Source organism: Schistocerca cancellata, chromosome 9, assembly GCF_023864275.1.
Source record: "Schistocerca cancellata isolate TAMUIC-IGC-003103 chromosome 9, iqSchCanc2.1, whole genome shotgun sequence".
Taxonomy (NCBI): Eukaryota; Metazoa; Arthropoda; class Insecta; order Orthoptera; family Acrididae; genus Schistocerca; species Schistocerca cancellata.
Window position 1 is genome coordinate 24568617 of NC_064634.1, and position 21619 is coordinate 24590235.

General features: G+C 40.9%; 1 protein-coding gene across 3 annotated transcripts in view; it reads left to right on the forward strand.

Moving 5' to 3' along the window:
- LOC126100717 (acetyl-CoA carboxylase) overlaps positions 1 to 21619 on the forward strand; it is a 444288-nt gene that overhangs the window by 289737 nt on the left and 132932 nt on the right. For all 3 annotated transcript variants that reach the window (XM_049911338.1, XM_049911337.1, XM_049911336.1), the window contains exons 3-4: positions 11660 to 11777; positions 20644 to 20773. In XM_049911338.1, coding sequence (XP_049767295.1) covers positions 11660 to 11777; positions 20644 to 20773 — 248 coding nt within the window. The remainder of the gene's footprint in view (positions 1 to 11659; positions 11778 to 20643; positions 20774 to 21619) is intronic.

Here is a 21619-nt window from a genome sequence, read left to right on the forward strand (position 1 = left end):
GTGCGGGTTAGCTACTACAAACAGCATAGTGAACGCATTATTGTGGCCAAGATAGACACAAAGCCCATGCCTACTACAGTAGTACAAGTTTATATGCCAACTACCTCTGCAGATGATGAAGAAATAGATGAAATGTATGACGAGATAAAAGAAATTATTCAGGTAGTGAAGGGAGACGAAAATTTAATAGTCATGGGTGACTGGAATTCGTCAGTAGGAAAAGGGAGAGAAGGAAACATAGTAGGTGAATATGGATTGGGGGGAAGGAATGAAAGAGGAAGCCGCCTTGTAGAATTTTGCACAGAGCATAACTTAATCATAGCCAACACTTGGTTCAAGAATCATAAAAGAAGGTTATATACCTGGAAGAATTCTGGAGATACTAAAAGGTATCAGATAGATTATATAATGGTAAGACAGAGATTTAGGAACCAGGTTTTAAATTGTAAGACATTTCCTGGGGCAGATGTGGTTTCTGACCACAATCTATTGGTTATGAACTGCAGATTGAAACTGAAGAAACTGCAAAAAGGTGGGAATTTAAGGAGATGGGACCTGGATAAACTGAAAGAACCAGAGGTTGTAGAGAGTTTCAGGGAGAGCATAAGGGAACAATTGACAGGAATGGGGGAAAGAAATACAGTAGAAGAAGAATGGGTAGCTCTGAGGGATGAAGTAGTGAAGGCAGCAGAGGATCAAGTAGGTAAAAAGACGAGGGCTAATAGAAATCCTTGGGTAACAGAAGAAATATTGAATTTAATTGATGAAAGGAGAAAATATAAAAATGCAGTAAATGAAGCAGGCAAGAAGGAATACAAACGTCTCAAAAATGATATCGACAGGAAGTGCAAAATGGCTAAGCAGGGATGGCTAGAGGACAAATGTAAGGATGTAGAGGCTTGTCTCACTAGGGGTAAGATAGATACTGCCTACAGGAAAATTAAAGAGACCTTTGGAGAGAAGAGAACCACTTGTATGAATATCAAGAGCTCAGATGGCAACCCAGTTCTAAGCAAAGAAGGGAAGGCAGAAAGGTGGAAAGAGTATATAGAGGGTTTATACAAGGGCGATGTACTTGAGGACAATATTATGGAAATGGAAGAGGATGTAGATGAAGACGAAATGGGAGATAAGATACTGCGTGAAGAGTTTGACAGAGCACTGAAAGACCTGAGTCAAAACAAGGCCCCGGGAGTAGACAACATTCCATTAGAACTACTGATGGCCTCGGGAGAGCCAGTCATGACAAAACTCTACCATCTGGTGAGCACGATGTATGAGACAGGCGAAATACCCTCAGACTTCAAGAAGAATATAATAATTCCAATCCCAAAGAAAGCAGGTGTTGACAGATGTGAAAATTACCGAACTATCAGTTTAATAAGTCACAGCTGCAAAATACTAACGCGAATTCTTTACAGACGAATGGAAAAACTGGTAGAAGCCGACCTCGGGGGAGATCAGTTTGGATTCCGTAGAAATGTTGGAACACGTGAGGCAATACTGACCTTACGACTTATCTTAGAAGAAAGATTAAGAAAAGGCAAACCTACGTTTCTAGCATTTGTAGACTTAGAGAAAGCTTTTGACAATGTTAACTGGAATACTCTCTTTCAAATTCTGAAGGTGGCAGGGGTAAAATACAGGGAGCGAAAGGCTATTTACAGTTTGTACAGAAACCAGATGGCAGTTATAAGAGTCGAGGGGCATGAAAGGGAAGCAGTGGTTGGGAAGGGAGTAAGACAGGGTTGTAGCCTCTCCCCGATGTTATTCAATCTGTATATTGAGCAAGCAGTAAAGGAAACAAAAGAAAAATTCGGAGTAGGTATTAAAATTCATGGAGAAGAAGTAAAAACTTTGAGGTTCGCCGATGACATTGCAATTCTGTCAGAGACAGCAAAGGACTTGGAAGATCAGTTGAACGGAATGGACAGTGTCTTGAAAGGAGGATATAAGATGAACATCAACAAAAGCAAAACGAGGATAATGGAATGTAGTCAAATTAAGTCAGGTGATGCTGAGGGAATTAGATTAGGAAATGAGACACTTAAAGTAGTAAAGGAGTTTTGCTACTTAGGGAGTAAAATAACCGATGATGGTCGAAGTAGAGAGGATATAAAATGTAGACTGGCAATGGCAAGGAAAGCGTTTCTCAAGAAGAGGAATTTGTTAACATCGAGTATAGATTTAAGTGTCAGGAAGTCGTTTCTGAAAGTATTTGTATGGAGTGTAGCCATGTATGGAAGTGAAACATGGACGATAACTAGTTTGGACAAGAAGAGAATAGAAGCTTTCGAAATGTGGTGCTACAGAAGAATGCTGAAGATAAGGTGGGTAGATCACGTAACTAATGAGGAGGTATTGAATAGGATTGGGGAGAAGAGAAGTTTGTGGCACAACTTAACTAGAAGAAGGGATCGGTTGGTAGGACATGTTTTGAGGCATCAAGGGATCACAAATTTAGCATTGGAGGGCAGTGTGGAGGGTAAAAATCGTAGAGGGAGGCCAAGAGATGAATACACTAAGCAGATTCAGAAGGATGTAGGTTGCAGCAGATACTGGGAGATGAAGAAGCTTGCGCAGGATAGAGTAGCATGGAGAGCTGCATCAAACCAGTCTCAGGACTGAAGACCACAACAACAACAATGATAGTTTTAAGGTCTTTTATTTTTTATCATCATATTTTGTCATTTCCCAGGATTCAGCTAAATATAAACAAATACTTTGTGTCTTTGATTCATGTAGCTTTTTTTCGTCTTTGCCGTAATTTTATTTGACCAAAGGCTGGAATTTAGCTTATTTATTGCTTGTTTAGCTTGAATAGTCCTCTACCTTATTTCTTGTTTACTGGAACCCTGATTTGTCACTGTAACTCCCATAATTATACTTATAAAATGTCTGAATAGTACTTCCATCTATGATGTCATATTGTTTACTTCCAATAGAGAGAGATTTTGTTTTAGGAAAAATGGTTTGCTCCGTTTTATTGTATGTTTCTATGCATCCTCGTGTACTCTGTTTCATGGTAATCTGCAGCCAGTATTATCTGATCATCGGCGAATAGTTAACTCGACAGGTAAACTCCATCTATGTTTAGGTCCATTTCTTCACACTTTTTCATGCATTTTTAAGGAGTTCGTTCAGGTAATATTTAAACATAGTATATGCTATACAGCACCCATCTGTAAGGCCTTTGGTTGGTCGCATTACTCTGGAGATCTCTCTTCATATTTTAATTCTTGTCTTAATTCTTGGTAAATTTTCTTAACAAGAGAATATATTTCGAATGGCCAACATTACGCACAATTACGATACGATATTGCAGTGCCTGTGTTGTTCTGATTAGGATGCAAAGTTCCTTTACACGTACATGCATGTCCAAAGGAACAGTCACTGCGGCGACTACAGGCGTTATGTAATAAATTAAATGTATTCGCGAATGCGAATAATAACAACCGTCAGCTGTAGAATGGAATGACGACAGTGAATATTTGTGCCGGATTAGGAATCGAACTGCATCGTAATCCGAATTGCACAGTCTCAGCAATATCGTATTTACCTGTCGATACGGGGCAAGCGACTTTTAAAGTACAACGTCTGACCTGTACGGGAATATACATAGTGGATGAACGAGCGCAGGTCTTAGATGCGTGACTGACGACATACGGAAGTTTGGGTCGGACCGTGAGCCGTGCACGGATAGCCAAATGGTGAGGCGACCGTTCGCGATAGGCGGGAAATCCGGCTTCGAGTCCCGGTCCGGCACAAATTTTTACTGTCATTCCATTCTACAGCTGACGGTTGTCATTATTCGCCACTGTGAATACATTTAATGTATCACAGACGATTTGTGGCCCGTGGGCGGAAGTGAGAGCGGGGAAGAAGTTTCCCCCGTCCTATAGGCATCCTGCTCAGCTGTCTGCTGTAATTAGCCTGTCTCGTGACACGTGTAGTACCAGCACGAAGAAAAGCGTGTCGGAGAAAGGAGGAGTTGTGGCCATCGAGGAGACTCAACGGGAAGACTAAGCAAAAAGAGAAGACAGGTTACTCATCCAGTGATAACAGAATACAAAGCAGCATCGATGGTAACGCACGGTTCCAGCGAGTACGAGGCGGAATCCGCTTTTCGTCTTCGGTGGGGCTCGAGAGGACACTGGGTAGTGCACAAAGCGGCATTCTTATGCTGCGACCTTGGGTTAGTGCTCCGCAAAATACCGGCAGTACTCGGATTCTTTGTGACAGTACTGCCCCAAAGATTTTGTAATAAAATATAGAGCCATTTTCCAACACTACCTACATCATGACAGGACGGCATCCAATCTTCTTTTTTGTGGGGGGGGGGGGGGGGAGGCGAGGGAGGCATACCAACTGAAGAAAATGAAGACAGACAATCTCCTGAAGTGACTATACAATTTAAATGTCAAGAGCTCCTTAAAGGTACCACTCTTTTATCAACGGAAGATTTTAGAGCATTCTATCTAACCGCACAGTGCCTCGACGGTGTGTGGATAGTGCAGCTCAATATAAAGGCGCACTGGCCAGTTTCAACAGAGATCTGGGCATTCTATGGAGAACAGTTTTACAAAAGAACCCAACAACGGTAAACAGACGAGAATCTGAGACATTGAAATATGGAACCTGTACACCAAAACTACTACTAGTGTATTAACGACTCTCCTGTGACTCTGACGTAATCTGCTGCTAATTTCAGCTATTTTTTGTGTCATCTGCTACTAACTTCGTCCGTTTTTAATGTCATCCAGCATATTTTCCTCCCCTCCTTTCCTTTGCAATCTTTCCATCGTTGCAGGTAATTTCTTCGTCGTTATGTTATTATTTCCACCAATTTTCTTTCCTTGCCTTTTCGTAGTGGTACATTCTTCAGACTTTGAGTCCATTTCACTTTTAGTATTTTTTTCCACATCCAAATTTCATCTCTTAATTTTAAGGGAGTTCTGTTTGCTTTAACTAACCACTCAAATTTTAAAAAGCTCTTTTAGCCATAGAAATTCTACTTCCTATTTCCTCGACGCAGCTTTCATTTTCTGTTACCGAAAAGTGTCATAAGATTTTACTTGTCCCAAGTTCTTTTCTCTCAGTGATCCTTTGACCCAGTATTCATATTTGTTGATTCCGATCACTTGGTCCCTTCTTACATTTATCGTCATTACATACTCTTCTTCTACTTTTACGATCCAGTCCATAATAAACTGTAAACACTGATTCGGCCAACACTGCTTGATTAGCTGCTGCGTAGTTAAATTTCTTTATCCTTTATTCTTTCTCATACTGTTGTGCCTCTTGCTTCTTGCAACGCTTTGTCTCTTTCTTTCTCAGCAAAAATATTGAAAAGCGTTTGTGAACATCAACAATACTCATCTCCTCTGTTTCCTCATCGCCACTCCTCTAATTGCTGTTACCATTTCTTGTCTTATGTGTGTCTCCTTTGTCAGTCTTCAGTCTTTCCAGATAACTCTGTCAGACGCCTTTTTTCAATCTGCTGAACGAATGTACATATACCGGTTAACTAATAGCATTTTTTTTTTTTTTTTTTGTTCTCAAACAGTCACGAGAAAGAGCGTAGGGGAGCAGATGAACGTATCTGCCATTCTAGGCACACATGTAGCAAGTGTCTTGTGTTTACAATCTTATTCAGTTCTACCTGGTTTCCGCTACATCTCCACTAGTTATTTTTATCACAAAACGCAGCTCCTCATTAATAAATGCGCTACTGTCCACAGATTTTGTTTATTCTGATGTACACGCGCAGTTGGCGTGATGGCCGGCACGCGATTCTTACGAGCGGCCAGAATACGTTCTCAGGCTTTCTAATCGCGCTCGACATATTGTCTTTTCTTTCTCCTATAAAAAGACACTGTCGACCTCGAAAGGCGCTTGCGGCTGTAGCAGTAGTTGCCATAATCAGTGCAGCAACATTACTACACAGGAATGATCGCATGTAAAGGTCGCAGAACTGGCGAGGAGAAAGAAATGGCGTTGCGAAACGTCAGAGGCCGTGGGACTCGATACCCCCCGTCGGAGTGACGTCTGCCCGGAGCGTGGTGCCACCGGGCTGGCCGCGATACCACAACTCACACCACTTGCGGGGTTCGGCACTGCCGCTGCGCCTCTTCTCTTCTGCGGCCGAGTTACCGCCTTACTCGCACGCGCTAGCGCTCTACCAAGGTCAGTCGTTTGTGTTTTGTTTTTGCATTTGCACTCTTCCATAGATGACAGTACTAACTGTGTGATTCGGTACCAAAGCATTTTGAGTGTTGGGCGCTAACATCGAATTTGGATGGTCTTCAGCGAGAGAAAAAAGAAAATGCTTGAATTAAATGTAGGACAGGTACATCTTCAACGGGTTTCTCAAATGACAGTGAACGTTTCATCTACAGCCCTAGTGCTCGACAGTTCTCAGCTCACAGGTAACGAGCAAGATAGTGCAGAGGTGCTCATCATTCCATTCATTCATTCCATTCATTCATTCATTCATTCATTGTGTTGAGTGTCTCATACCATACAGTAGTACATTCAGGAAAGTGGAATAGGACAAGGAATTCGTTAACCGACAGAAGCACCGTTTGTAAAACTTCATGCTTCAGTAACCAGTTGTTTACATTTATCATTCATGGGACGCGTATATCTCGCTAAAGTAATACGTCGTATTGAGCGTTCGGACGCCTATATCCCGATATCTGTGTAGTGCTACAATCGAGCAAGAAGCTTTCGGAAATTGGAAAAGATACCGTGGAACGTGGGGTAGGTGTATAGAGGGCTGTGAGCGGTGAAGTAAGGCGGCATGTGTTTGTAACTAGTCCAGTGCATCTACTGCACGAAAATCAGATCAAATCACCGACTTCTCCTTTGTAAGGATGTCTGAACTAACTGTGTTCTTTATGCTTCACAGACATTCTTACTTCATATAAAGTAGAAAACATTGGTATGTGCTATGCCAAAGCCATCATAAAATTTTATATTGAGAATTTTTGTACGATATTTCGTGTTTTTTAACTGTCGTGAGAATAAAATGTGTGTTGCTACTGATTTGTTACGCTTTCTCCATATTTACCATACTAATAAGGTCATTGTACAAATAACAATTTAACGCTGAAAATCCTAGGTTCACATGAAAACATGGACCTTGTTAGGTTCGTGGGACACGTTTGTCCCACCACACCGATTTTCAAAATCGGTCAAATTAAGATGTTTTGGTAGGTTAGCATATTACAGATCAAAAGAAAACACTATTTAACCTTTTATTTTTCAAATATATGCAAAATAAATTAAATTTTAAGCGGCTAATGGTTAAAGAAGAGCAGTGGATGTTCTCTGTGTATTCTACGACTGACTATAAATTAATAACTGCTTAATTGGTAGGAAAAGCACTACACTGAAATTTAAAAAAAAGTTAAAACAGTTTCAGTATCTACCTACCTGCCTGATTTTATATAAAAGGCGCGTAGGTTCTTCACCTCAAATAACTTCTGATTAGTAAAGATATCTGTAATCTCTTTTCAACATGACTAACAATGATCATTGGCGCTTGAATAAGAGACTAACATGTTCCGTAGAAACAGGCATCAATTAAAAAAAAATGTATTATTGTTTTGTGACAAAATACCAGATCTGAAAGAAACCAGTTCAATATAACCCTTATGTAGATGTGACAAACAGTTACGGAGTAAAAATACATTGAATAACGGTATTACATTGAGATGACGAAAGTCATGGGGTAGCTATATACACATATATACAGATGGCTGTAGTACCGCGTACGCAAGGTATAACAGGGCAGTGCATTGGCAGGGTTGACATTTATACTCAAGTGATTTATGTGAAAAGGTTTCCGACGTGATTATGGGAGCACGACGGGAATTAACACTTTGAACGAGGAACGGTAGATGGACCTGGGCGCATGGGACGTTCCATTTCGGAAATCATTAGACAATTCAATAGTCCGAGATCCACAGTGTCAAAAGTGTGCCGAGAATAGCACATTTCAGACATTACCTCACACCACAGATAACGCAGTGGCCGACTGCCTTCACTTGACCATCGAGAGCAGCGGCGTTTGCGTAGAGTTGTCAGTGCTGCAAGACAAGCAACACTGCGTGAAGTAACCGCTGAAATCAATATGGGGCGTACGACGAACGTATCCGTTAAGACAGTGCAGCGAAATTTGGCGTTAATGGGCTACGGCAGCAGACGACCGACCGCGAGTGCCTTTGCTAACAGCACATCGCCTGCAGCTCGTGACATCGGTTGGACCCTGGACGACTGGAAAAACTGGCCTGGCCTGGTCTGATGAATCCCGATTTCAGTTGTTAAGACCTCACGGTAGGGTTAGAGTGTGGCGCAGGTCCCTCGAAGCCATGGACCCATGTTGTCGATAGGAAACTGCAAGTTGGTGATGGCTCTGAAAATGAATACTTCTGAAATCATATTCATGATTTATTGCAGAGGAATGGTCAACCCACGTCCGCTGTGGGCCAGATTCAGAATGGGGCCTGTTCATTCCATATTCATCCATAACATCACAAACGTGTAATTACGTTACCTGTCCAGTGATAGTCATCCACACGCCAGGATTAAAAATTTGAAGCACCGAACATCGACGGGAGGAAAATAATTATAAACCAACTCGTTTAACAGCTTACTAAGAAAACAATGAAGCATTCCCTCACTTCCGCCCGAATCGTACGAATAATCTATCACTATCATTGCTAAAATGAATGATTTTGGAAGTCCATGCCATTCTAAGAACCTTCTGTGATTGTGTATGATCGAAATCTAAAAGTATGCACAAGTCAATGTTCAGTTTGAAGATGAGATATGAACACAGTATTATATTCTTCTTTCTTGTGGCTTAGCTCAGTGGTCGTTTTGAAGATGAGACGTGAACGCAGTATTATATTCTTCTTTCTTGTGCATTAACTCTGCAAAATGTATTTTTGAATCCATACAAGAAATTATAATTTAATTCTTTAAACGTATCGTTTCGCTATACTTTGCCACAGAACATGTAGCAGAATACTGTCATGGTTGTTATTAAAGGTCTACAGTTTTATTCGTATGCTCTAATAATGTAGATTGTATGAATGGTTTTGTTAAATTCGTGGAAGAAATTGTTCCTGGAAGAAACAGACTTCGCAAAAGTGTAAGGACATTTCAGCTCGTTAGTTCGTGAAGTATGTTAAAATTAGCGGTGCCCACCTTGCTACTCGACACAAAGCTGTTCAACATTGCAGTCTGTTTCCGTTTATAATTCATTTTCAAACAGCAAACATAACTCAAGAATACAGGCGTCCGCAAGGGGAGGTGGCTGGGGGAAGCGTTGTCACTTGCGCGGGAGGGAGCGACATTCTCTCCCCGACCCTCCTCTGGAATGCTTTTCAGTTCATTATAGGTGATTTTCCGTGATTGCGATAAGACTCATGTTTAGAAAGTTGTAGCATTACGTGGCTGATCACAGTGTGATAGTTCTGTGAATACTTCGAACTGGCCAATTCATTTATAATTAAAAAATGGTAATTTTAAACATATGCTCCTTCCCCTCCGTGTATAAATGTCTGCAGACGCCTATGGTTCAGAATACTGGATACTATGGCTGGATGTAGATGTTTTATGGTCTCTCTTCCCGGCAGAGAGAGAGAGAGAGAGAGAGAGAGAGAGAGAGAGAGAGACCGACCGCTAGTAACTTAGTGACGAGAGAGAGAGACCGACCGCTAGTAACTTAAGTGACGAGAGAGAGAGACCGACCGCTAGTAACTTAGTGACGCACATCTTGCGACTGTATTTTTAATGAATATACACATAAGAACGGATAATACCGTTAAACATTGGAAGACACGTGCGAGCTCAGCCTTTTATCCAATCAGCAGGCCACAGGCAAGTAACAACCGTAAGCCATACATCAAGCAAGAACGAAGGCCGTGGGAACCCATTGTGACTGTCAATAGCAGGACGTAAGTACTATCCCATGCCCACTGTCATGCAGTACCTAAATCGTGGCCGAGCTCGTACCAGGAGTTGCGAATCTGTATTGTCGTGTTGTTACTCTTGCAACGCGTACAGTTTTTCGAAAAAATGAGGATAAGGTAACAGTATCTCATACTTTGTTTCTCACTTAAGGTTCCGTGTTGGTGTGCACAACACGTTTTTCAAATGTTTAACAAGAACTTATAGTTTGAACAGAAATGGCTTTCTGATCTGAAGTCCAGGCCCCTGAGTTCGAATTTTGTGAAGCAGAACTCGTATTTGCCGGAGCTGAGAGTTGGGAAGGCGCTGATCAACCATTCATAAGTGATAATGAATAAATTTTTCTTCGAAGCTACGGATAATTAAATATCACTAATACGTATATGAGCAGTGAGCCATCAGTAACTAATTTTTGGTTAATCACTGTTTTATCCCTAGAGAGAAGAATTCTGCGCAACAGTGTCTTAACTTTTAATTGTTACTCTGCGACAATAATGCACGAGATAGGAAAGGTGTATAATAACTTTGGATTAACGAAAAGAAAAAAAAAAACATGGCACATTTTTTGTTTTTTGTTTAAAACACGTCTAGGAAAAACCAGGTAGCAGTTAGGTGCAGATTACTTTTAGGGATATGTGCTGACTACTTCGCAATGTTCATAGGAGATTGCAATCCATGGTTACAGGCGGTTCACCGTAAAGCAAATTTCATTCAGACTCAGCTTCTCATTGAATACGATTTTCTTGCCTGCAATAACAGGTCGTTAATTTCGTTTTGTGGATTTTTGTTGTACTTGATTACCATGCTATTTTTCATTCGTTTATATCTTATAGTTAAGCTGTTCATAGACGCCTGTAACGAAAAATTTCAGACACACAGTCATATATCTGTTTCTTATTTATGTAAACTTTTCAAGTAAAAAAGATTTGTTGTCTCGAGTGTTTTACATGTCCAACACATGACTTTGTTATGGAGCTTATATTTTCATTTCTCTCTCATTGCTTATCAGAAATACACTCCCAACATGTCCGAAAATTTGGATCACAACTTCAGCATAATTACTTTTTCCTGTGATGTTTAAACATTATAACTGCTGGTTATAGAGACATAATTTCGACGCCAAAAGCAGACCGCCATAACTTTTTTGTAATAAATTCGTTTCCTTCAGCTACACAAAATATGTGTGAACGTTGGAAAATTTTCAAAATGATAACATTGTTTTACAACTAACCAACTGTTTGTGTAAAGATGCCCTTGTAATACAAAAAAGAATAAGAGATCTGTACTGATACACATTTAAACGTGTGTTTTCGGTATTTAGTAATTTTTTAGGAGAGGTATGTTTCACCTATAAAGCTAAGTATCATGCTCAATATTGCTAAGTAATCGTCCACTTGCAGCGTAGCAAGAGAACTGCCAAATTTTCTTAGACATTCCATTTTATTAGTTTTTAAACACATTTTATTGCCTGTTGTATTTTTGTTTTATTTTTTGACTATTTCTGTCTGTAGTGTATAAATTGTGTATGGTTATCAAGTCAGAGTTGAAGATCAGCATTTTGAGATGCTGGGGGAAATGAGACGTGTAAACTTGTGTGACTTAGGTTCACAACTTGTGGAATTCTGTATTGTATTTAGCATTGTAGCATCATTTGCACAGTTTGTTTTTCTGCTTATAGGCCCAGTATGTCCCAGGGCACAGTGATGGTTCAGCCTCGGTTTCAAGAGAAGGACTTTACTGTTGCAACACCGGAAGAATTTGTTAGGAGGTTTGGTGGCACGAAAGTCATCAACAAAGTAAGTGTAATTCATTTATTTTGGAGTGAGCAGGAATAGCAGTTGCAGTTCGTTAGCATAGTGCTGAAAATTAATCATAAAAATCTGCCTGAGATTGTAGGTAACAAGACTATTCAGTGGAGTCATTCCATGTCAAATCAACACACTATAAATAAAAATTTTACCTCACCCTCTTAGATTTTGCTGAAAGTTGGTATACTTATGGTGGGTGCTGAAACTAAGACAAATACCAAATTTCAATTTTTTACCTCAAACCATTCCTGAAATATGGTCATGTAAACTTTTCAAAAGCTGGCCAAAAATGTGTGAACGGACTTTTTTTAAATTGCCCTAGGAGCTGCCCTGATTGAGCTAGAGAACTGGGAAAGGTGTCATTTTGCAGCATTTTTTATGCTCTTTCCAGTGATAGACAAAAATACATAGCTTCTAATTAATAACCTTTTTCAAAATGGTAATTAATATTTTGATTTAATTTTTTTACAAAAGTACATAATTGAAAATTTTCAAAATATTTCCATAGCTACTTCATACTGTTGTAAATCACATGGCAAAATATAAATGTGGGATGATGATGGGTTCATTGTTGAAAAAAATTATTCCGGACTCTTCTTTTTCACTAACGGCCCTAGTTCGACCAAACTGACCTTTAAGGTAGTACGTCAGTAGAGGACCGTATACATAGGGCTTGATGTCTATACAATAATTCAGAGACTGGAGCCATTGTTGAGATGATGTAGTCTGCATTGTTACCTTCTAAGGCTTTGTGTACCTACAGCATTATTGTGCACTGTGGTTTTAGTACAAATCAATTGTTACCTCTGTGTTGACCAGTCTGTATCTATTATATTTAATAGTTCATTTTCAAGTAAATCTATACATTGAAGGACAGTTTATAAGTGGTTTTTGTATAAATATGGAACCAAGTAAAAAGTGTAGTGCTGTAAGAGTGCAGTGTTGTAATCCATTGAAGAAGTCAAATCATTTTATTAGAGACAGAAAAAAACTGAGAAATGTCACAACATGGATGCCCAAATTATTTCCTCAAATACCAAGTGGTGCCAAGATTTGTGATAAATGTAAGAAAGATGTAACCAAATTGCAAATACACCAGAGCCCATCAGTGATGAAAGTGTTGAAGAAGAATCTTCTGGATCAGAGATAGTCATCCGAGACCAAGACACCCCGACTTAACTCCAACTTCAGTAGCTGTTAAAACATTTAACACAACACTTCAAGAACTAGGCGAGTCCCCAGTTGGCAAGAGAAAATTAACATCTGAGCATTACGCCAAATCAAAAGTGAAGAAAATCTCATCAATGACACGTAAACTTTTTGTTGCTCCTGAAACTTCTTCGTCAGATACTGAACTGATGAATCCATTGTTGAAAATCTTAAAAGAAACTTTAAAAATTCTATAAGTAGAGCAAAAAAACTTATGATTCTTACAAGTTTACCTGAAAAGTGGAGTGTCAGGAAAATAATGAGGGAATTTAATGCTCCTAATTACATTGTTCGGCAGTCCAAAAAAAATTTTGAAAGAGAGAGGATTCATGGAAGGTCCAAACCCAAAACCAGGGAAGTGTTTACCAACAGAAACTGTCAAAGTTGTACATTCATTTTATGAAAATGATGAAGTTAACAGGGCAAGGTATTAAAGATTGTGTGACAATTACAGAAACAAGTGGAAATAAAACAAAAATGTCAAAAAGACTTATTTTGTGTAACCTTAAAGAAGCTTACAAACATTTTAAAAACAAGTTTCCTAACATAAAAATAGGTTTCTCTAAATTTGCTGAGTTGAGACCAAAACATTGTGTATTAGCTGGCCAGAGTGGCACACACACTGTCGGCGTGTGCACAACTCACCAAAACATAAAATGCCTAACTAAATACAGTAACAGACAGCAGCTTAAACAATTATAAGCAGTGCATTGCAAAAATGCTTTGCAACACATCATCAGTTGATTGCAACATGGGAAACTGTGAATACTGTCCAGGAGAAACTGTCATACCTAAAATTTTAAAAAGACTCTTTTTCATGAAAACTTAATTGAACAAATTGAGTTCCGACAGTGGATGTCAGTTGACCGATGTAATCTGTAAATTGTTCAGAAAACTTCTGAAGAATTCATAGATTTATTTTGTAGTAAGATGTCGACTTTGATTCGGCATGACTTCATTGCCAAGCAACAACGAACATTCCTTAACTCCACAAGAGAAAACCGTATGGAATCTGAATTTGTTGTCATATGTGGTTTTGCAAAAAATTATAGTATAATTCTACAGGATGAAGCTCAGAGTTTCCACTAGACAAGACAACAGATTAACATTCATCCTTTTGTTATATATTACAAACAGGAAGACAAAATTGAGCACATGAGCTTTGTCATTGTTTCTGATTGCCTGGAGCACAATAAAACTGCGGTTTACACCTTTCAAAAGAAGCTAATTTCATATCTAACAAATACGTTTCAAAAGATTCCAAAAAAGATATACCATTATCCTGACGGTTCTGCCGCTCAGTATAAAAATAAGAAAAACTTCCTGAACCTTTGCCTTCATGAGGAACACTTCAACATAAAAGCTGAGTGGCACTTTTCAGCCACAGCACATGGGAAAGGGTCTTGTGATGGAGTAGGGGGCTCAGTAAAGAGACTGGCAGCTCGTGCAAGTTTGCAAAGGCCATACCAAAGTCAGATCCAAACCGCATGAGATCTATTTGAGTGGGCAGTAGATAATATCACAAATGTTGATTTTGCATATTCCACTCAAGAAGACTACGCTGCTTCAGAAATATTCTTAAAAAGCCGACTTGAAGAGGCATTGACAATCAAAGGAACACAGCAATTTCACGCTTTCATTCCCAACACTACACCAAAATTAATAGTCAAATACTTCTCAGGTGATATGCAGAGTTGGGAGAGGGAAGTAACTACATCACCAGACAAACTGAAGTTACAAGATGTATCAGGCTATGTCACCACTGTATATGGCAGAAACTGTTGGCTTGGGCACATTTTATAAAAAAACGAAGAACTTGATGAAGTGAAAATAACTTTTCTTCATCCATGTGGACCAGCTAAGTCATTCTCTTATCCTGCACATGCAGATGTCCTGTGGGTGTCAGTTGTGGATGATCTCAAAAAAGTGAATCGATTTACTCCGACAGGGAGAACATACATTCTTAATGAAAGTGATGTAAACCAAACCCAGTCAGCTTTATTAAAATGTAATATGTGAAGTTCCAAGACAATTTATTGGGAAACTGCTTTCACCTCAAAACTTAATTTTTGTCTCAGGTTAGTGTTAATGTATATTTTATAGAAAGTTGTTTCAAAATTATTGTTAGTACCTGTTGTGTTAAATTTAGCTATGTACAGATACCTGTTACTAAAAAACAAGCATTATGTATTTAATTTGTTTAATAGTTCCATTTCAAACATCAAGGACCAGAACTATTATGTAAATACTTTTAACTTATTCATACTTTATTTCAGTTTGTAGTTAAATGCTCAATTTCTTGTTTTTGTTATATCGATTAATATACTGCTAGTGAGGTTGTATGAAATTAAAATAAGCAATCAACTTAATTATAAAATATGCTGATTAGTTTTGGTTTGATAAGGTGATGTTTTGATATTTCTAATACTTTTTTTACTTACCTTTCAGTATATTTTAAAGAAATTCCTGTTTGTTAAAGGTCAGTTTGGTCAAACTAGGGCCGTTAATGAAAAACAAGAGTCCGGAATAATTTTTTTTAACAATGAACCCATCATCATCTCACATTTATACACTCCTGGAAATTGAAATAAGAACACCGTGAATTCATTGTCCCAGGAAGGGGAAACTTTGACACATTCCTGGGGTCAGATACATCACATGATCACACTGACAGAACCACAGGCACATAGACACAGGCAACAGAGCATGCACAATGTCGGCACTAGTACAGTGTATATCCACCTTTCGCAGCAATGCAGGCTGCTATTCTCCCATGGAGACGATCGTAGAGATGCTGGATGTAGTCCTGTGGAACGGCTTGCCATGCCATTTCCACCTGATGCCTCAGTTGGACCAGCGTTCGTGCTGGACGTGCAGACCGCGTGAGACGACGCTTCATCCAGTCCCAAACATGCTCAATGGGGGACAGATCCGGAGATTTTGCTGGCCAGGGTAGTTGACTTACACCTTCTAGAGCACGTTGGGTGGCACGGGATACATGCGGACGTGCATCGTCCTGTTGGAACAGCAAGTTCCCTTGCCGGTCTAGGAATGGTAGAACGATGGGTTCGATGACGGTTTGGATGTACCGTGCACTATTCAGTGTCCCCTCGACGATCACCAGTGGTGTACGGCCAGTGTAGGAGATCGCTCCCCACACCATGATGCCGGGTGTTGGCCCTGTGTGCCTCGGTCGTATGCAGTCCTGATTGTGGCGCTCACCTGCACGGCGCCAAACACGCATACGACCATCATTGGTACCAAGGCAGAAGCGACTCTCATCGCTGAAGACGACACGTCTCCATTCGTCCCTCCATTCACGCCTGTCGCGACACCACTGGAGGCGGGCTGCACGATGTTGGGGCGTGAGCGGAAGACGGCCTAACGGTGTGCGGGACCGTAGCCCAGCTTCATGGAGACGGTTGCGAATGGTCCTCGCCGATACCCCAGGAGCTACAGTGTCCCTAATTTGCTGGGAAGTGGCGGTGCGGTCCCCTACGGCACTGCGTAGGATCCCACGGTGTTGACGTGCATCCGTGCGTCGCTGCGGTCCGGTCCCAGGTCGACGGGCACGTGCACCTTCCGCCGACCACTGGCGACAACATCGATGTACTGTGGAGACCTCACGCCCCACGTGTTGAGCAATTCGGCGGTACGTCCACCCGGCCTCCCGCATGCCCACTATATGCCCTCGCTCAAAGTCCGTCAACTGCACATACGGTTCACGTCCACGGTGTCGCGGCATGCTACCAGTGTTAAAGACTGCGATGGAGCTCCGTATGCCACGGCAAACTGGCTGACACTGACGGCGGCGGTGCACAAATGCTGCGCAGCTAGCGCCATTCGGCGGCCAACACCGCGGTTGCTGGTGTGTCTGCTGTGCCGTGCGTGTGATCATTGCTTGTACAGCCCTCTCGCAGTGTCCGGAGCAAGTATGGTGGGTCTGACACACCGGTGTCAATGTGTTCTTTTTTCCATTTCCAGGAGTGTATTTTGCCATGTGATTTACAATAGTATGAAGTAGTTATGGAAATATTTTGAAAATTTTCAATTATGTAATTTTTGTAAAAAAATTAAATCAAAATATTAATTAGTATTTTGGAAAAGGTTATTAATTAGAAGCTATGTTTTGTTGTATATCCCTGGAAAGAGCATGCAAAATGCTGCAAAATGACACCTTTCCCAGTTCTCTAGCTCAATTAGGGCAGCTCCTAGGACAATTTAAAAAAAGTCCGTTCACACATTTTTGGCTGGTTTTTGAAAAGTTTACATAGCCATATTTCAGGAATGGTTTGAGATAAAAAAATTGAAATTTGGTATTTTTTTTAGTCTCAGTGCCCACTATAAGTATACCAACTTTCAGCAAAATCTAATAGGGTGAGGTAAAATAGGTGTGTTGATTTGACATGATCAAATAGACAGCTAACTGGATCACTGTGAGGACAATACCATAGGGAGAGATGGAAATTTAAATTTCAGATATTCTTTCCCTAACCTTATGTCTGAGTCAAGTTTGCAGTATAATCCTTGAATTATTCCTGTTTCTTCCACACCTTTGTTTGTGACTGATGAAGGAATCAATTAATCTGAAATCTAATGTTTGTGTTGTTCTTTGCTCATAACTAGACTTGTTGCATTGTAACTAGAAGTTTTTTCATGCAATAGTTTCCTGTTTTGGTTTTATTATTTGTGAGGGAATGTTGTGTTGTGTTGTATTGTATTGCATGGAACTGGGGACCTAGAAGCGACAGAGAGGCTTCGTCCCCGCCATAGCCCTCAGTGGCTCACAACCCCACAAGAAATTACAGCAGTCTACTCACCCCACCGCCGCCACACACCGAACCCAGGGTTATTGTGCTGTTCGGCCCCCAGTCCCCATTGCACCCCCCCCCCCCCGCCCCCTCCTCCCCCAGGGAACGTCTCACACCAGACGAGTGTAACCTCAATTGTTTGCGTGGTAGAGTAATTATGGTGTATGCATTTGTGGAGAAGAAAGTGTTTGTGCAGCAATCGCCGACATAGTGTAACTGAGGTGCAATAAGAGGAACCAGCCTGCATTTGCTGAGATATATGGAAAACCGCCTTAAAAACCATCCACAGATTGGCTGGCACACGAGACCTTGACACTAATCTGCTGGGCGGATTTGTGCCGGAAAGCAGCAAGCCTTCCCGCCTAGAAAGCAGTGCGTTACACCACACAGCTAACTGGGGGGGCTGATGGAATGTTAATACACACATCAAAAAAAGTTTTGCATCGCCCCGGTTCCCAAAACTCCTGAAGATAGACGTTGATTGAGGATAGTGTATCACAGACACAGTCCCTTTGACTGTTCAGAGATGTCACTAAATCCACCCAAAGATGTAAACAACCGTGCATGAGCAGCTCCTGTTAGATGGAGGGGGGTCTGACAGCCGATCACTTCCAGTCATTCAACCAGGAAGGAAGTAAACAGCGCATGTTGTGTGTATTTCAACCATGCCTAGATGGTCAATATTGCAGTTCGATCGCATCTGCATTGTTACTTTGTGCCAGGAAGGGCTCTCAATAAGGGAAGTGTCCAGGCGTCTCGGAGTGAACCAAAGTGATGTTGTTCGGACATGGAGGAGATACAGAGAGACAGGAACTGACAGTGATGTGCCTCGTTCAGGCTGCCCAAGGGCTTCTACTGCAGTGGGTGACCACTACCTACGGATTATGGGTGGAAGGAATGCCACCATGTTGAATAATGCTTTTTGTGCAGCCACAGAACGTCGTGTTACAACTCAAAACTCTGCGCAATAGGCTGGACGATGTGCAACTTCACTCCCGATGTCTATGGTGAGGTCTATCTTTGTAGCCACGACACCACGCAGCACGGTACAGATGGGCCCATCACATCCGCTCAGTTTTGGCATCATGTTCTCTTCATCAATGAGTGTCACATATGCCTTCAACCAGACCATCGTCAGAGACGTGTTTGGAGGCAACACGGCCAGGCATGAACGCCTTAGACACACTGTCCAGCGAGTGCAGCAGGGTGGTGGTTCCCTGCTGTTTTAGAGTGGCATTATGTGGGGCCGATGTATGTCGTTGGTGGTGATGGAAGACGCCGTAAGGGCTGTACAATACATGAATGCCATCCTCCAACCTATGGCGCAACCATGCATATTGCTCAGACATTTGTCTCTATGGATGACAGTTCGCGCCCCCATCATGCACATTTTGTGAATGACTTTCTTCAGGATAACGACATCACTCGACTAGAGTAGCCAGCCTGTTCTCCAGACAGGAACCCTATCGAACATGCCTGGGATAGATTGAAAAGGACTGTTTATGGATGACGTGACCCACCAACCACTCTGAGGGATCTACACCAAACCACCATTGAGGAGTGGGACAATCTGGACCAACAGTACCCTGATGGATTTGTGGATAGTATGCGACGACGAATACAGGAATGCGTCAATGCAAGAGGATGTGCTGCTGAGTATTTGAGGTACCGCTGTGTACAGCAGTGTGGACCACCATCTTTGAAGGTCTTGCTGTATGTTGGTACAACATGCAGTGCGTGGTTTTCATGAGCAATAAAAAGGGTGGAAACGATGTTTTATGTTGATCTCTATTCCCACTTTCTGTACAGGTTCCGGAACGCTCGGAACCAAAGTGATTAAAACTTTTTTTGATGTGTGTATATGTGCTCAATAATGAAAAAGGAAAAGTGAGGCCCCAGTTTAAATTGATTTTGCACACATAGAAATCATACATATATTTATGAAAATTACAAATCTCATTAAAATGGGCCAAATAAACCTCACTTGGATGAAAAGCAGAGAAATGTACCAGCAATAAGTAATTAAGGTTGCAAATAGATGATGAACACTGAGACTTAGCAGCACCCTCTCTTATCAAGATCAGTCAATATTCTTTCAGATGATATGAGACTGGTTTCATTGTACCTTTTAGACACCTAATGCCACAAGAACAGAATGACAGTAACTTTGAACAGGGCTATGATGCAAATATGGGTAGAAGTTGACTGTACACAGCTGTACGATAGGCTTATGTATATCAGACATTTCTGTGGTGATTACAATCTAGCAGTGCGCATTGTTAGTGGAATAGCAGGCATACATAGACTGTGATGGTTTGGGGTGCCAGAATGGCTGGCCACTACTTGTCATTAGAAGGCAAATATTGAATACTGCCAATAGTTACATACAAAAGTACATGGCACTATCCTAGCTTTTGAAACTATCAGTTTGTTTCTTGGAGAGGATTAAAAAGGAAGAGAATGTCACTCAGATCCCAGGATGAGGGACCCAGTGTTTTGATGAGGGAAGATCCATTATGTTGTAGTTTTCTCAAGTGAATTTTCCTTTGGATAAAACTGTGGTTTATTGTCAACACATAGGCCTAATGAGTATCTTCATGTTTTCATGTTGCATTTCTTGATCCACACACACACACACACACACACACACACACACACACACACACACCTTTTTGTTTTTTACATTTCGTTGATGTTGCTGGCATTACATTTGGCTCATTTTTAATGGTTCTGTAACACTTGTTTTATATAAAAACATCATATTTTTTTATTTAATTTTCTGTTGTATAATGTTGTAGTTCTATCATATATTTAAAAGTTAACAAATTTTGCAGGTGCTGATAGCAAACAATGGAATCGCGGCTGTGAAATGCATGAGATCTGTACGACGTTGGTCTTATGAGATGTTTAAAAATGAACGTGCTGTCCGCTTTGTAGTGATGGTGACACCGGAGGACCTTAAAGGTACCATGTACATCTAATCTAGATAAATATGGTAATGAAAATTCCTTGTTGGAATATAAAGAGTTTATGGAGTAAGAGTGATAACTCACCCACATAGTTGAGATGCTGATTCTTCGATAGACACATAAAGAAGACTGAGAACGTTATTAGTTTTGGGATGAATCCTCATTCACACATGCACATGTACAGTTCCAATTCCCCAGCTAACTATATTGTGTTGGCACAGCAAGTGATTGAATTAGAGGCTAGCAGAGATTGATGCCAGAAGGATAACAGGGTTGAAGTATAGTTCCTGCCTTTGTAATTCAGAGAACCTGGTATTGGGGAACGGGGAGAGATAAAAATGACAGAGATTGTGAAGCATCCATTGTAACTGAGCATCTTGTGCCTGACAACATGTACACCACTGGGTGGTAAACTCTGCTCTTGGGCTCTTCATCTCTCTTCGATAATGGCCTTTCATTTGGGTGGACAGCTGGTTGTAGTGCAAACATAAATTGTGTGGAGAAATTACAGCAGATCTGCTAAATGATTGACTGTTTCCACAGGTGGCTCTGCACTGATAGAATAGCATAAGCCAGTGATGGTAATAGGTTGTGTAGTGCTGGTTCCTACACCTGAGTCAACAATGTTTGACCCATGTGGCATGAGATTTGATGTAAGTGTGGTGTAATGATGTACAAGGTGTACAACTTTGCATCTGCCATTTTTTCGCCAACATTTGAGGCTTTAATGAAACAAGTTGGTTACACATGTATCATTCAAAGTATTTTCCATCGCTGGCCTCTTCTTTCTCCCACCTTCTGGGCAGTATATGAATCCCGGGTCAAAAAAATTGTTCATCTT